Source organism: Brassica napus, chromosome A9, assembly GCF_020379485.1.
Source record: "Brassica napus cultivar Da-Ae chromosome A9, Da-Ae, whole genome shotgun sequence".
NCBI classification, from domain to species: Eukaryota; Viridiplantae; Streptophyta; class Magnoliopsida; order Brassicales; family Brassicaceae; genus Brassica; species Brassica napus.
The window spans coordinates 4,236,232-4,249,470 of NC_063442.1; the positions used below are offsets into that span (position 1 = coordinate 4,236,232).

Sequence of the window (13,239 nt, forward strand, 5' to 3'; positions counted from 1 at the left end):
ACAACTCTTTATTACACTCTATAATCACCTATTCAAATGACTACTAGTACACCTTTTTAAGATGTTGACCTTTCAAGTCAAGTTGGCCAATAACATTGATACTGTATAGTTTTGCATTGAAGGCTTATTCAATATTTTTGCTTTATGTTGGCCAATGATATTGACTTTCTTTTTTTTTCCGTAGGGTTGCCAGATTCATGCCTCTTAAAAAACATATATGACATTTATATGTTTCATATAAACATTAAATAAATAAAAACTGTTCAAGAACACGGCTCAAATTCTAGTTGAACTTAAACTAAAAAACTGAATTTCAATTCAGTTTGGTTCGTCTGGTTTGTATCAAAATACCAGGCTGATTTAGAAGTATGTTTGGTTATAAAAATCTTGCAACAGTGGTCTTAATCTCGTTTTTTTTCAAGAAACACGAAATAAGATCATTTATATATAACATAGAGAACCAACCACACACATATATAGACTACAACTAAGCTAGACCAATGTCCTAGAGACAATAATAAGTAAGTGCACCAACAAAACCCCAAAACATTAACATCCTTAGAGCATCATCAAGAAATAATAGAATCCACTCAAAGAGATCAAGAGAAGGCGTGTGGACAGTTTGCTTGAGTACTTGAGAGAAAAGGCGCCGCTTTCTATTGAGTAATCAGGGTTAATCCCTGTCCCAGTGGCTCCTGTGCTATTGTTTCCAAAACCTCCATTGGTTGAGGTTCCTGAATAAGGACTGTTGCCACCAGGAAGTGTGGTTGTGGTTGAGCTGCCTTTTGGATTGGTTGTGCCAGGAGTCATAGTGGTGCTACCTCCAGAGCCGCTGGATAAAGACAAAAAGCGACAAATTACATCAAAGAGAGTTCCAGACAAGAAACAATCACTCTGGGAGACCCATAAATGAAGCTTGTCCTATGAAATTTATAACCAGACCAAGTCTATGATGAACTGAAAATGATCTAATGGAAGAATTTAAAATCAAATTCATATTTTCACTCTAACTAAAGAAAAGAGACAGATTCTAATAACTGAAGGGTCAAAAATATTAAAGATTAAAGACAACCATTAAGTATAATAATGCCATATCAATCATGAACACAGATATGCGTTGAGACTGCTTTCCAACAAAATATTTGAATGAATTATTATTGACATAACAAGAGTTTGGTTAAAAGCATACCTGGCACTAGTTGGGAAGGTACATCCTGAATAACCTGTATAGAAACAAAAAAGTTTTCAACAAACTCAGAAAATGTATTTAATACATTGATTATTATCCACAGAACTGAAGCTAGAAACTAGTCTTCATCAGGCATTTAGCACTAAAGGAGTCCTCAGTTCAAAAAAGCATTGACGTTTGTTTGGCATTGTGTTCTCATGTCCAAGTTCCTCAAATGTACATTGTATATCAAAGATGAATAAAATCAAGAGAGCAGTCAAATGAGGATGGTTGAGGCTAACTTGGATCAGTGTTAGTTGGAGTGGCAGTGCCACTGAAATCACAAGTGCCTGGAGCTTGACCCTTCTTTTGGAAGAAGCTATTGACTGCGTAGCTGCAATGAGACCTAACATTGTCAGGGTTAAAGCAAGGTGCCTTTGGGTGAGTGGGATTACAGTCTGCTCCATTTCCACAGGCGTAGTCTAAGGTATTCTGTAGCACTGAATCACTAATCCCTGTTTTGCACACACACCATGAGGCACCTACATAGACCAAAAATAGTAAGAGGCAACGTTTAGTGATTTAAAAGTTACCATGAGGCTCCATCTTCTTTGTTCTATGTTTAAGCCAACAAGATTTGGGAAAACTTGAAACTCTTCACGAACAGAAAGAAAAATCTTGAATTTTTTTTTCGTTATTCAAAGTACAAGCAACTAAAGAAACATGAGTCCGTCTATCAATGGCATAAGACTCAGGAACAGTAAAACCCTTGACTGCTACAAGAATCTTTTTAACTAGAGCCAAAAGGCTTCAGATAAGGGCAGTGAGAATGCTAAGAAAACTGAAGAAGAGTGGAATTTCTTACTAGAGTGGCCAGCCATGGCTAGAAGGAGAAGTGAAAGAACAAGAACAGCCATAGATGCGTTCAGACAAAATGTCACAATTGTTTCCTCTAAAGAGAAAATAATGAAGATAGAGCAAGTGGAGAAAACAGTGGGAGTGAGTGTCTGGCTACTTGTGTTGTAGAGAGATGTGTAAGATGAGAGTGTCTACTTGTTGTGTGTCGTCTTCTGTCTCTTCTCAAAACCCTCTTGAGAGCTTTTCGCATCATTAGCTCGTGTAGACTTTTGTTAAGTACGTATATGTTTTCGAGATTTAAAGAAGACACATTGTATTATTGTTGGTAAAAATCTTACATCTAGTTGCAGTCCGCATTATAAAAAAAAAGTTAATGAAACGGGACAGTGAAAGGTTTAAGAAAATTGCTAATCTTCGTCACTGTCATAAACCATGGCCATACGACGATGCGTAGGAGCTTTTCTCGGAGGAGACTCCTCCTCATCCGACTCGATCCCTTTTCTTTTCCGGCCACTTCCTCGGTCCTTCTCTGCCTGCATTCACCACAACATAACATTACAATCTGAGAATGATCCTTCTCATTACGAACAACATAACCCTTTTTTTGGTTTACTTTCCGTACCTCAGCTTCTTCATCTTCTTCTGAATATCTGTTAGCTTTTCCGTCTTCTTCCTCATCGTCTTCTTCTGCATGTTCCTCGTACTCATCTTCTGGTTCCTTGACTCTTTTACGGGAACGTGGCCTTTCCTCCTCTTCTTCCTCTTCTTCAGTCTCATACTCTGATTCCTCTCTCTCGCTCTCTGAATACTCCGCTTGACGCCTTGTCGGCCTCGCTGAACTCATTGAAGACCTCCCCGGAAAGCCTTTCTGGCTCTGATTAGGAGAAGCGGTTACACAATTATTTAATTTTATTATTTGCAATTCCGAAAAATGTGAATATGTTTTGTTTACCTTCTTGGCGCTCATAATTCTTCGTTCCCGTTGCGCTTCAGCTTCCAGATCCTCCTCATAGCCACGGTTTGAGCGGTGAGAACCATAGTGGTCTGTCTCTTCATCCTAGTTCCAGCAAACAAATTAGTCTACTTCTGTAATCTTTGATTTAGAATATGGAAAGAACACAAACCTCTTCGAGAGCATCCTCCAAGTACCCAGTGGAAAGTTGCCTCCTTGCAACAGGAAGTGGATACTTGCGCTTGATTTTCTCCCTTGCTTGACTCAGCTTTGTACTAGCCTTGAGGTTTTGGCTTTCCATCTGGTGAAAAATTTGATATTATCAAATGAGGAAAAGTCTACAACTTCAGACAATGAAATTACAATTGGTTTTTGTTGGAGCTCAGTGAAGAAGAGGTTACCCTTTCTCTCTTCTCCTTCTCCCTCTCAGGGTCAATGTCAGTGACACAGTTCTTAACTTTGAAGTCCTTCTTTTCCCTCGAGTCAAGAAGGGCTGTCAAAAGCCTATGGGAATTTGACGTTAGAGACGATGGAATAAACCTCATTTTCTTCAAAATTTTTCCTTGCGATTGAAGGATTCCCTACAACGACATCCAAATAAGGCAAGAGGTGAGAAGCTAGTAAATAGAATCATATGGGTTCTATGAAAGCATTTAGTTGATCGTTGGTTCGAGTCCTAGGAGGATGGAACAACAACAAATCTATCTGTTAACACTAAGCAGAAGGCATGGCGAATTAGCACCTTTTCATGTTTGAGTAAAAGGTGATTCTGGTCTTGTCGTGCATCTTGTTCAGTTATATCAAGAACTTCGTTTCCTATCAATAGCTGTAAGCTTCCATCTGACCACCTTACAAATCGAGCATTACTTTCACTCTGCATATGAACATAACAGGACATTAGTAGACTGCAGCAGAAGTAAGGAAAAAGTAGAACATAAATGCAATACGCAACGGACCAACCAAACAAAGACTAAAATACTCTTGTTTATAGGCAGGTTTCAAATAAATCTCTAAAGGATTAGAAAAACTGCTCAACAGAGACAATCGTAATATGTCACTCTAACCATATGAACACATGCTCGTAAGGAACAGCACAAAGGAACCTAATCTCGAATACATACTGCATCCAAGGTATGTATGTGCCTGTATTAGCATCATTGAACATATGATATCTATCAGCAAAATATTTGTAACTTTACCACGAAATGCCAGTTGATGAAATTGGTGGAGCAGAAGTACTAGCAATAGGAAACATACATAGCAGCATCACAGCTTTGACGGAAAATTTTGAAAGGGAAAAGATTTGAAGAAGTGTACACTTACATATGTTTTACCATCTCGACCCTTAACAAACCTATGGCGCACAATATTGTTAACCAGACGAATACGCGTCTTTTCTCCATCTCTCTCAAATGTGTCTTCCTCAACAAATGTCTTGGCGTCAAATGGATTTGGATCAATGCCCATGATACTGGAAACTTTTATCATGTTCATCTGAAATATATCAAAGAGAAAAAGGTCATGGGAAAAGTTCACCACATTCTTTTGATCTAAAAATGGGATTTAAGAATATAAGACTGAATAGCATTCTCCTATACAACAAATGACCCTTCATGCTAAGTAAATGCAGAAGCATGTTTCAAGGCAACATAAAGCACATATACCTTTTCGGGATCACCTGGAGGAGGGCGGAAAGGAACTTCCACTTCCAAAGGGGGGCCAACTGGTCTCTCCCTGTGCCTAACTTCAACACGCTCATCTTCTGACTCGTATCGAGGATCCTCTTCAGGGGCCATATCATCATCAAGCATCATATCGTCAGGTCTCTGATCCTTCTCAGAGCCCTCTTCATCTTCAATTGGCGATCTCTGAAAAAATCGAAATCTCAGCATGCCCACGTGCAAAGTCCTACAGTTTCTAAAAGAAAGCAAAAAAACTGGAAAAGAAACAGCCATGATGTAAACTCACAGGTTCATCAGCCTCAATGTCATTCCGAACATATTCTTCTGCATCTTCATCATCCGAAGATCCAAATACATTACGAATGTTAACGTCTGACTGCGCAACAGGAGCCTCTTGCTTCTCCTGACTAGGTGACCTACACGCCATGCCATTTTCCCATATACAACACACAAAGTGAACCACAAGAAAATTGGCGATCCAAGGAATCTCAAATACTCTTCAGTCTCAGCCACACAAAACAGCTAGAAAAGGGTGTACCTTGGACTCCTAGTCTGCTCAACCTCTTCATCTTCAGACTCATAACGCCTTTCGCCAGACCTCTCTGATCCACTCTCAACAACATCTCGTCTCCTCGTTGTAGCTACTCTCTCTTCATCTCCTTCTTCTTCTTCGCTTTCCTCACGTGGATCAGCAACATCCCCTTCCTGCGAACTCTCCTCCCTCTCACCCTCACTTTCTCCTTCACCAGGTTCTACAACGCCCTGTTCCCCGTCAGACTCAGCTTCAGGCTCACCGTGGACTTCAATCTCAGCTTCACCTTCTTCCCCAGGCTCCACCCCTCCCTCTGCCTCATCCTATTAGTGTTTTGATTCGATAAAAACGTTAAACACACAATTCAAGAAACCAAATAACACCATGGATTACAAAATCTACTCCCACATGCCATGGAATCACTCAATTAGCTATCGCAATACTCAAACATTCCAAGAAAATTCGAGAAACCAAAACAATCGTCAGGGAACGAACGAAGCCCTAGGGAGCTATTAGAGAGAGAGGGATTACGGAAGGATAGTGGGGCTGAGGATTGGACTCATGTTCGGAATCGATCTCTTCTTCTTCCTCCTCGGAGTTATCACCGAAGAGATTCTGCATCATCTCAGATCTCTTTACTTCTCCCGCCACCATCTTCGCCTGAACAGTGATCGTAATCTGAGCTCCGACGTAGGGTTAATTAACTCTTCAAGAATCAATTTTATGGAAAAAAAAAAAAAAGTAAAAAACATTAACATTAATAATACAGATAACGGGCCAGAAATATTTCACAGGCCCAATAAGAGCCCATGATCCAAAATAATAAGGGTAGTTTTGTAAATGACCACACCTTTCCTCACAAGAACTCCTCAAAAACCTAGTTTCGTTTTTTTTTATTCTTACTCCCAAAGCACAGCGCCGCCGCCAGAATCACAAGGAGGAGGAGAAGAAGAAGAAGGCGCAGCAGCAACAATGACAGGCAAGACGGTGAAGGATGTGTCTCCACACGAGTTCGTCAAGGCTTACGCTGCCCATCTCAAGCGCTCCGGAAAGGTAGAATCTCACGATTATAAGCTTTTGGCATGTATCCTTCTTTACTAGCTTGGTGTTTGGGATTAGGGTTTAGATGAGAGTGCAATGAGAGATGTTGAATTCGAAACTTGAAATTGGCCATGAAGTCTACGAATCACTGCTGTAAATTTCAGTAAAGTTTGATCCTTTTTTTGTGGGTCTCTTTACATTTGTCTCTGTGGATGAGGTTTCAGTTAGACTGTATTGGTATTGGATGCTTGTTTTGGTTTTTGGTTGGTGTATAACCATATACAATATTGTACCTTTTGATGTAGATTGAGTTGCCTGCGTGGACAGACATAGTGAAGACTGGTAAACTTAAGGAGCTTGCTCCCTATGACCCTGACTGGTACTACATCAGAGCTGGTATGCATATTCTATTCACTTATGTAATGATGGTTTGGTTGTGTCTTTTTGTTTCTGAGATTGAGAGTTGTAATCTTTTTTTTTGTGTAGCATCGATGGCGAGGAAAGTGTACCTGAGAGGTGGACTTGGAGTTGGTGCGTTCCGCAGGATCTATGGAGGAAGCAAGAGGAACGGAAGCCGTCCTCCTCATTTCTGCAAGAGCAGTGGTGGTGTTGCTCGTCACATTCTTCAGCAGCTTCAGACCATGAACATTGTCGACCTTGACACCAAGGGGTTAGTTGTTTTATCATTGTCTCTTAGTTGTTTATTAGGAATAGTAGGAACATGATTCTATTCACTTACAAGAAAGGTCAATAAAAACTTAAAATTTGCAATTTAGAGCTGCTTAAAGGTGCAATTGTGACATGAGATTGTCCATACATGACTCACTATATGAAATGTACATGGGTTTTGTTGGTAACGGCTCTTATGGGATTATAGACTAGCTAAGCTATACTTAATTCTGATGTAACCAGGGGAAGGAAGATCACATCGAGTGGTGAGAGAGATCTTGACCAAGTCGCAGGGAGGATCGCAGCTGAAGCAATCTAAATCAAAGATCATCATCACAATGGTTTATTGTCATTTCCAGAGTTTTTATGTTTTTTGAGTTTAGTTATATGGATCGAGTTGCATTTAAAATCTTGAATGGATGTAACTTCACATTTTTGTTTTGATGAGATGTTCACTTTTTTTTTCTCTTTTTAATTATCAGCGACTTTTGGCTATATATTTGAAATTATTTCTGATTTTCCTAACCTCTAAATTTACAATCACACAAATGTTTACTAATTCGTTTAAACTTTAAACTAATTCAGATTTATTTCTCATTTATTAAAAAGTTTCATTAGGAAATGAAAGATATTAAATAATATATTAATCAGAAGGCATCGTATTAATTGATCAAATTTGTTAAACTATAGGCCTTACTAATCAATCCAAATTTCGAGTTTTATTCCTGCTAATTACCGATGTGCTTTTATTACAGCAAGCAGGTATCTCTCGTTGTCTGATTGGCGTGCTTTTAATTTGCTGACGTGGTAGAATACAATTTTCAATAAGTAGCTGATAGTACAATGAAAAAGCTGACTTAAGCTAAGAAAGCTGAAAGGTTTCTTCATCGACATGGGAAAGCAATAAACATCATAGACAAAGCAGATTGTGAGATTACTTACCTACCTTTATAGCCATACCTTAGTAGAGAAGGAATGCGAGAGAGAATAGTAATCCTTTGTTCACACTTTTGCTTCATCTTAAGAACACCACAACTTGCGTCTTGTCTCCTATCTAGAAATCTACAGCGATGTCTATGGCAGAGTACTCCAAGGTCAAAACTTCGGTTTGGTGGGATATAGAGAACTGCGAGGTCCCTAAAGGATGGGATGCTCATGCGATTGCGCAGAACGTTGGTTCTTCTCTGTTGGATATGAACTACTGTGGTCCTGTCTCAATCCTTGCTTATGGTGACACCAACCTCATCCCTCACCATGTTCAGCAAGCTCTCTCTTCTACTGGTGTTGGCCTTAACCACGTCCCTGCAGGTTTTCTTTCTCATAAAACACTTCTTTGGTTTTGGTTACTGTTAGTAGTTAGTTGATGATGAATCCAAGATCTTTACTTTGAGGCTTTGACTTTGGGTTGTCTATAGTTTAACTTGTGCTCATCTAATGAGTGTGTGTTTTTGAGTTTCTGTTGCTTAGATGGTGTTGGAGTAATATATAAAGGATTTGGACTACTCTATTTACGGCCAATTGATTTTAAGTGGGAAGTCCAAAAAATTTATTAGATGATGATCCCGGGTTGATGGGTTTTGTTTATGCTATGTGGTCTTGACAGGAGTGAAAGATGCGAGTGATAAAAAGATTCTAGTTGATATGTTGCTGTGGGCTGTAGACAACCCTGCACCAGCCAACATAATGCTCATCTCCGGTGATAGGGACTTCTCCAATGCTCTTCACCAGCTAAGTATGAGGAGGTACACCATTCTTCTCGCTCAGCCTCCACGCGCCTCCGCTCCGCTTGTCGCTGCTGCCAAAAATGTATGGCTCTGGACAAGCCTAGCATCTGGAGGTCCTCCTCTTACCAGTGGTGAATCCTCTGGACCTGTCAACAATGGACACTGTAATGTCTCTCATCCAGTTTCTGAACTAGCTGGAGATAGTAAGGATCACAAAACCAGAGATAACCACGTTCTGAGAGAACCCACAAGAGAATCTGTTACTCCTTCTGATAGCTTCAGAGCACACCACTCAGATCAAAGACAGACATCTCAGGTAAACTACATGCTTACTTTCTTTTGTATCTTTTACTTAAAGATGGTTTTGTCTGAGAAAACTAAGGAAAGAAAAATAAACTGTATGGTTTTTTTTGTGCAGGCTGCGTTTGTAGCCAGTCATAAAGCTCATGCTAGTCTTTCAGCCAAACCTAGACAGGAAGCAGATGTTGTGGAACCTGTTCTGTGTACGGTTTGCCAGATCAGTTGTATCAGTAAGGAGGCATATGCAAGTCACAAGTATGGTAAAAGACACCGACACAACTTGGAGCTGCAATCAGGTAAGGTTCCGGGACAAGCTGTGTTTCCTAAGGAGGTTATGACAAGACAGAACAGAAGAATAAGAAGAAGGTCAAGGAAGGTAGGACTAGACCATATGCTGACTATGCTTGTCGTTTGTGCAATTTTGACATGCCAGAGTCAAGTTGTCTTTGACTCTCATGCTGAGTCACATAAGATTAGATGCTTGATATATTGCTGTTGGTTCAGGCACTCATTGATTCTAAGAAGGTCCAAGAGAAAGGTGTAGGAGAAAAGTTTCAACCAAGAGAAGCAATTGCACAGTCTCAGTTTCAAGAGAAGCATGTTGCAATGGTGAATCAATCAGAGGCAAGTTTTTTTGACTTTTGGTTAAAACATATATGAGAGAGTCTTAACTCGGATAAAAAACAAAGAATGAAGCCTTATGTAATAATGTGGTTGGATCAGGAGGTTGAAGAGAAAGGTGGGGGAGAAAAGTCTCGACCAGTAGAAACAATCACAGAGTCTCTGTTGCAGTCTCAAAACACTCAAGAGAACAACACCAAGTGCTTTGAGAAGCAAAGCAAAGAGCTCAGAGAGATACTATTTGGCACCTTAGAAAGCAGTGTAAAAGAAAAACTTCCAAGAACTAAAGACCAGGCAGAGACTGTTAACAAACAGCTTTTAAATGAAGAAGCAAGGTAAATATTGCTATGAAAAAAAATCATTTACCTCTAATAATATTATGAAACTTGTGTTCACAGAGAATGTTTTCATGGCATTGTCAGGCCTTTAAACCAGTCTCAAGGAGCAACTGATAATCACTTAGGGGAAGTGAAGAAGAAGCAGAAGGAGGTGATGGAACGCCGAGCAATCACACCTAGATCTAGGCTTTGTCATCATTGCGTAGTGATTTGTGATAGCCAAGGTGTTTCAACACTGGTCTGCGGTAACATATATCATTGGACAAACCACCCTTTGGTAGTCACTGACACAGCTTACTTCTTGTGTCTTTTTTTTTTAACTGATATCAACTCCCATTTGACTTTTTTTTTTACGCTTGATGTAGGCTGACTTTGTAGATGATGCTGTGTGGTGCCAAGTCTGCCAGACTAGATGCAACAGCAAGGCTGCATATGAAAATCACACCTATGGGAAAAAACATCGACAAAACTTGGAGTTGCAATCTGCCAAGAATGAAAACATGTCTAAAGGACAAGACAAGCTTTCTGAGGAGAATGCAAAGGACCAAACCGCCTTTGATTCTCACAACCATGCTGCCAAGGTCAAGGAACAAACAGATGTAAGTTTAAAGTTTTACAAACAGCCCTAAGAGTTATATATAAAATGTGTTATATATAACTCTTAGGGCTGCATAGGAGTATATACATAGTGAAACAAAGAGAAAGAAGCTAAAACTAGATTATTGCTGTAGAAGGCATTTGTTGACTCAAAGAAAAATCAAGAAGAAAGTGATCAAGGGGTACAAGAAGAAGATAAAGAGGAAGTGAAGGAGGTAAACGCACTATCCGAGAACCTAGTGCATGTTTTCAACGGACTGAATCGAGAGTCTAGAATACCCAAAGAATCGAGGTAATAAGAGCCAACAATCACTGGACTTGCGTCTAGCATTCTAGTAAAGTATCTATTAATGGTTAATATTGGTGTTACAGAGGATGTTTGGATGTAATTCCTGAGAGAGTACAAATGCCACCAGATGTGAATGTGAATGTGAACGGGAAGTTTGAAGATGAGTCCAAGCACAAACAGGAAGGTGAAAAGGAGTGTGCAGGAGGAGGTAAGGAGCATCTTGGAGAGGCTGGGAAAAGGGAAGAGAGTAAGAAGGTCCATGTTGATAACTTATGGACACGCCTTTGGTGGGGAAAGAGTTAAATATCTAAGGCTGGAATTTGAATTGATGGAAACTAATAATATGTATGTAGTACGTTAATTGTGTGAATAGCATGTGTTATGTTGGCAGCAATGTTGTGTGTGAAACCAATTACGTGAAAAAATGAATAATTGGATGAGTTATTATTATTAACATCAATTGTTCTTATATTGTTATATACCTTTCTGTCTGTATTTGTATTTGATATTACTACTGAACTTGAGTTTAATGATGTTCTTGGTCTTGGAAGGATATGCCAATTAAACTTCATATGCAAGCAAGAACCACCTCCACTCCAGCACTAGTTTTTTTTCCCCAAAGTACATAAACACACAAGGTTAACCGGAAACTGAACCGGGAAATTAAAATCTGAAACCCGGGTTTATAATGGGCCAGACATTAAGGCCCGTTTATATTGGGCCGGTGTATAATAAACCTTTTCTTTATTAAGGTGTATGAGTTGGCACATTCCACAAGAAATAGTAAACAAAACTCATTCCTCTTTCTTCTTCGATTCGATTCGTTTCTTCTTCATTCGACGCCAAAAAAAACCTAAGTGCTCTGCTGCAAACTCTTTGTTCCTCAGCGAGAAGAAAATCTATAACCAAGAGATTGGTTTCACCGATCTCTCTTTCTCTATATCTCCTCGCTGGGTACGGTACGAGCTTCTCCATAAAAAAAAAACACTTGGGATTCATATGTTTTGTTTGAAATTGCTTCTGATCTGTGTGAAATTAGGAGCCTTTGATTGATAATTCCTTGATTCGATTGATTTGTCTTGTGAGGGTATTGTTTAATTGGAGTTTTGGTGTCTTGTAGTAAAGTTAGCTGCATCACACAAAGCTGAGATTGTTGGAGGTTTGTGTTATTACATCTCAAAGATATTAGCTTTGATGTTTTCTTGTTTGTTCATATGGTTTTTGGGGTTTGTGCTATTACATCTCAAAGACTGTTAGTGTTAGTGTTAGGGGTTTTGGTGTTATCTCTCAAAGATATTGCCTTTGCTGTTTTTTTTTTAATGGTTGTGTTCACTAATTTGGTTTTGTTCTTTTTCCTTTATTGACAGGTCTGTTTAAAATCAAATCTCAATGTCGTGGAGGAGGATTCTCCATAATCACTAGGCTCTCTTACCTTCTCAATCTCATGCTCACATTCTCTTCCTTGTCTATGGCGTTTACTCTCACCTCTCAAAAGCTCTGCGTCTTTGGCCCTGTGTTGAATCCTTCTTTCCCTTACTGCATCGCCAATCACTCCTCTGCCTCCCGTTAATTCATTTACACAACTCTTGCCTCCTTCAGTCTCTACTCTCGATATTTTACTTGTGGTACCTTCTTTACACATTCCTGTGAGTCTCTACTTTAACTGAAGCTCAAGACCTATAATGATCCAAGACCAGCCTCTTGTTGTATTCTCCCTCCGGCGCAACTCTTTCAGACGCCGATCCTCCATAACCAACCTCGACGACAGAGGCTGGACTCCGCTCCACGTCAAAGCTCGAAAAGGCGATTTGAAATCCGTCAAGCAGCTGCTCGACCAAGGGTTTGATGTCAACGCTCTAGCGTGGGGACCTAAGTCGAAAGGAGTGAGCCCTCTTCACCTTGCTGCAGAGGGAGGTCATATAGAAGTCATGGATCTGCTTCTTGAGCGTGGGGCTAACATTGATGCGAGGACATGGGGCTCCTGCGGGTGGACTCCTCTCCACGCTGCGGCTAAAGAGCGGAAGAGAGAAGCTGTGAAGTTTCTGGTGGAGAATGGTGCGTTCTTGCCGGATGATATAAGTGATACGAGGTTTAATCCGCCGGTGCATTACTGTCATGGGCTGGAGTGGGCGTATGAGGAGATGAAGAAGCTTAACAGCGAGTCTTCCTCTTCTGGTGGAGACACATCTTCCAGTTCTGAGAACTGAGTCTTTGTTGCTGTGTTTTTTTTTTTCTCAGGTCTTGCCGTTGAGAAAATGTCAGAACTCAGCGTTATGGTTTGTCAGAGAATGTTATGGTTTTGTGTTTGGTTTAAAATTGCTATATGTGAAACTGCTGGTATGCTATGCATAATAAATCTTCTGTATGTGATACTTTTGTTTGTTCTGGATGAAGCAAATATGAGCACACTGGTTTTGATTTCATCTGAGTTATTATGATTCTTCTAACAGGTTTATTTACACTTGAGC

The 13,239-nt window shown here is 39.9% G+C and overlaps 5 protein-coding genes across 10 annotated transcripts; 3 read left to right on the top strand and 2 right to left on the bottom strand.

Moving 5' to 3' along the window:
• Nucleotides 1-356: 356 nt before the first annotated feature.
• On the bottom strand, nt 357-2,284 carry LOC106366071 (PLASMODESMATA CALLOSE-BINDING PROTEIN 1). Its single transcript, XM_013805631.3, has 4 exons — nt 2,034-2,284; nt 1,471-1,710; nt 1,190-1,223; nt 357-832 (listed from the first exon to the last, which is right to left on the bottom strand). The coding sequence occupies exons 1-4, from the start codon at nt 2,083-2,085 to the stop codon at nt 559-561; spliced, it is 600 nt and encodes a 199-aa protein (XP_013661085.1). The 5' UTR covers nt 2,086-2,284; the 3' UTR covers nt 357-558.
• Nucleotides 2,285-2,322: 38 nt separating this feature from the next.
• Nucleotides 2,323-5,948, bottom strand: LOC106366070 (protein LEO1 homolog). Of its 2 annotated transcripts, none has more exons than XM_022692331.2 (11): nt 5,724-5,948; nt 5,199-5,515; nt 4,947-5,076; nt 4,643-4,846; nt 4,302-4,472; nt 3,721-3,852; nt 3,380-3,559; nt 3,151-3,279; nt 2,979-3,083; nt 2,649-2,894; nt 2,323-2,559 (listed from the first exon to the last, which is right to left on the bottom strand). In XM_022692331.2, exons 1-11 carry the CDS (start codon nt 5,844-5,846, stop codon nt 2,434-2,436), a joined length of 1,863 nt encoding a protein of 620 aa, XP_022548052.1. In that variant the 5' UTR covers nt 5,847-5,948; the 3' UTR covers nt 2,323-2,433. The 2 variants fall into 2 exon arrangements, with proteins under 2 accessions (XP_022548052.1, XP_013661084.1); XM_013805630.3 differs by having other exon boundaries at nt 2,649-2,900.
• A 69-nt stretch (nt 5,949-6,017) lies between these two features.
• On the top strand, nt 6,018-7,420 carry LOC106366072 (40S ribosomal protein S19-3). The gene is made up of 4 exons (XM_013805632.3): nt 6,018-6,245; nt 6,539-6,629; nt 6,720-6,903; nt 7,146-7,420. The coding sequence occupies exons 1-4, from the start codon at nt 6,033-6,035 to the stop codon at nt 7,219-7,221; spliced, it is 564 nt and encodes a 187-aa protein (XP_013661086.2). The 5' UTR covers nt 6,018-6,032; the 3' UTR covers nt 7,222-7,420.
• A 331-nt stretch (nt 7,421-7,751) lies between these two features.
• On the top strand, nt 7,752-11,304 carry LOC106366073 (meiosis regulator and mRNA stability factor 1). Of its 2 annotated transcripts, none has more exons than XM_013805634.3 (9): nt 7,752-8,210; nt 8,506-8,942; nt 9,045-9,302; nt 9,431-9,550; nt 9,650-9,882; nt 9,970-10,162; nt 10,251-10,484; nt 10,620-10,774; nt 10,855-11,304. In XM_013805634.3, the coding sequence occupies exons 1-9, from the start codon at nt 7,973-7,975 to the stop codon at nt 11,072-11,074; spliced, it is 2,088 nt and encodes a 695-aa protein (XP_013661088.2). In that variant the 5' UTR covers nt 7,752-7,972; the 3' UTR covers nt 11,075-11,304. The 2 variants fall into 2 exon arrangements, with proteins under 2 accessions (XP_013661088.2, XP_013661087.2); XM_013805633.3 differs by having other exon boundaries at nt 7,753-8,210; nt 10,617-10,774.
• A 212-nt stretch (nt 11,305-11,516) lies between these two features.
• On the top strand, nt 11,517-13,194 carry LOC106366075 (phytochrome-interacting ankyrin-repeat protein 2). Of its 4 annotated transcripts, none has more exons than XM_022692332.2 (3): nt 11,537-11,725; nt 11,892-11,930; nt 12,139-13,194. In XM_022692332.2, the coding sequence occupies exon 3, from the start codon at nt 12,454-12,456 to the stop codon at nt 12,976-12,978; it is 525 nt and encodes a 174-aa protein (XP_022548053.1). In that variant the 5' UTR covers nt 11,537-11,725; nt 11,892-11,930; nt 12,139-12,453; the 3' UTR covers nt 12,979-13,194. The 4 variants fall into 4 exon arrangements, with proteins under 4 accessions (XP_013661089.1, XP_013661091.1, XP_022548053.1 ...); XM_013805636.3 differs by having other exon boundaries at nt 11,538-11,730; XM_013805635.2 differs by lacking the exon at nt 11,892-11,930 and having other exon boundaries at nt 11,517-11,730.
• Nucleotides 13,195-13,239: the final 45 nt, after the last annotated feature.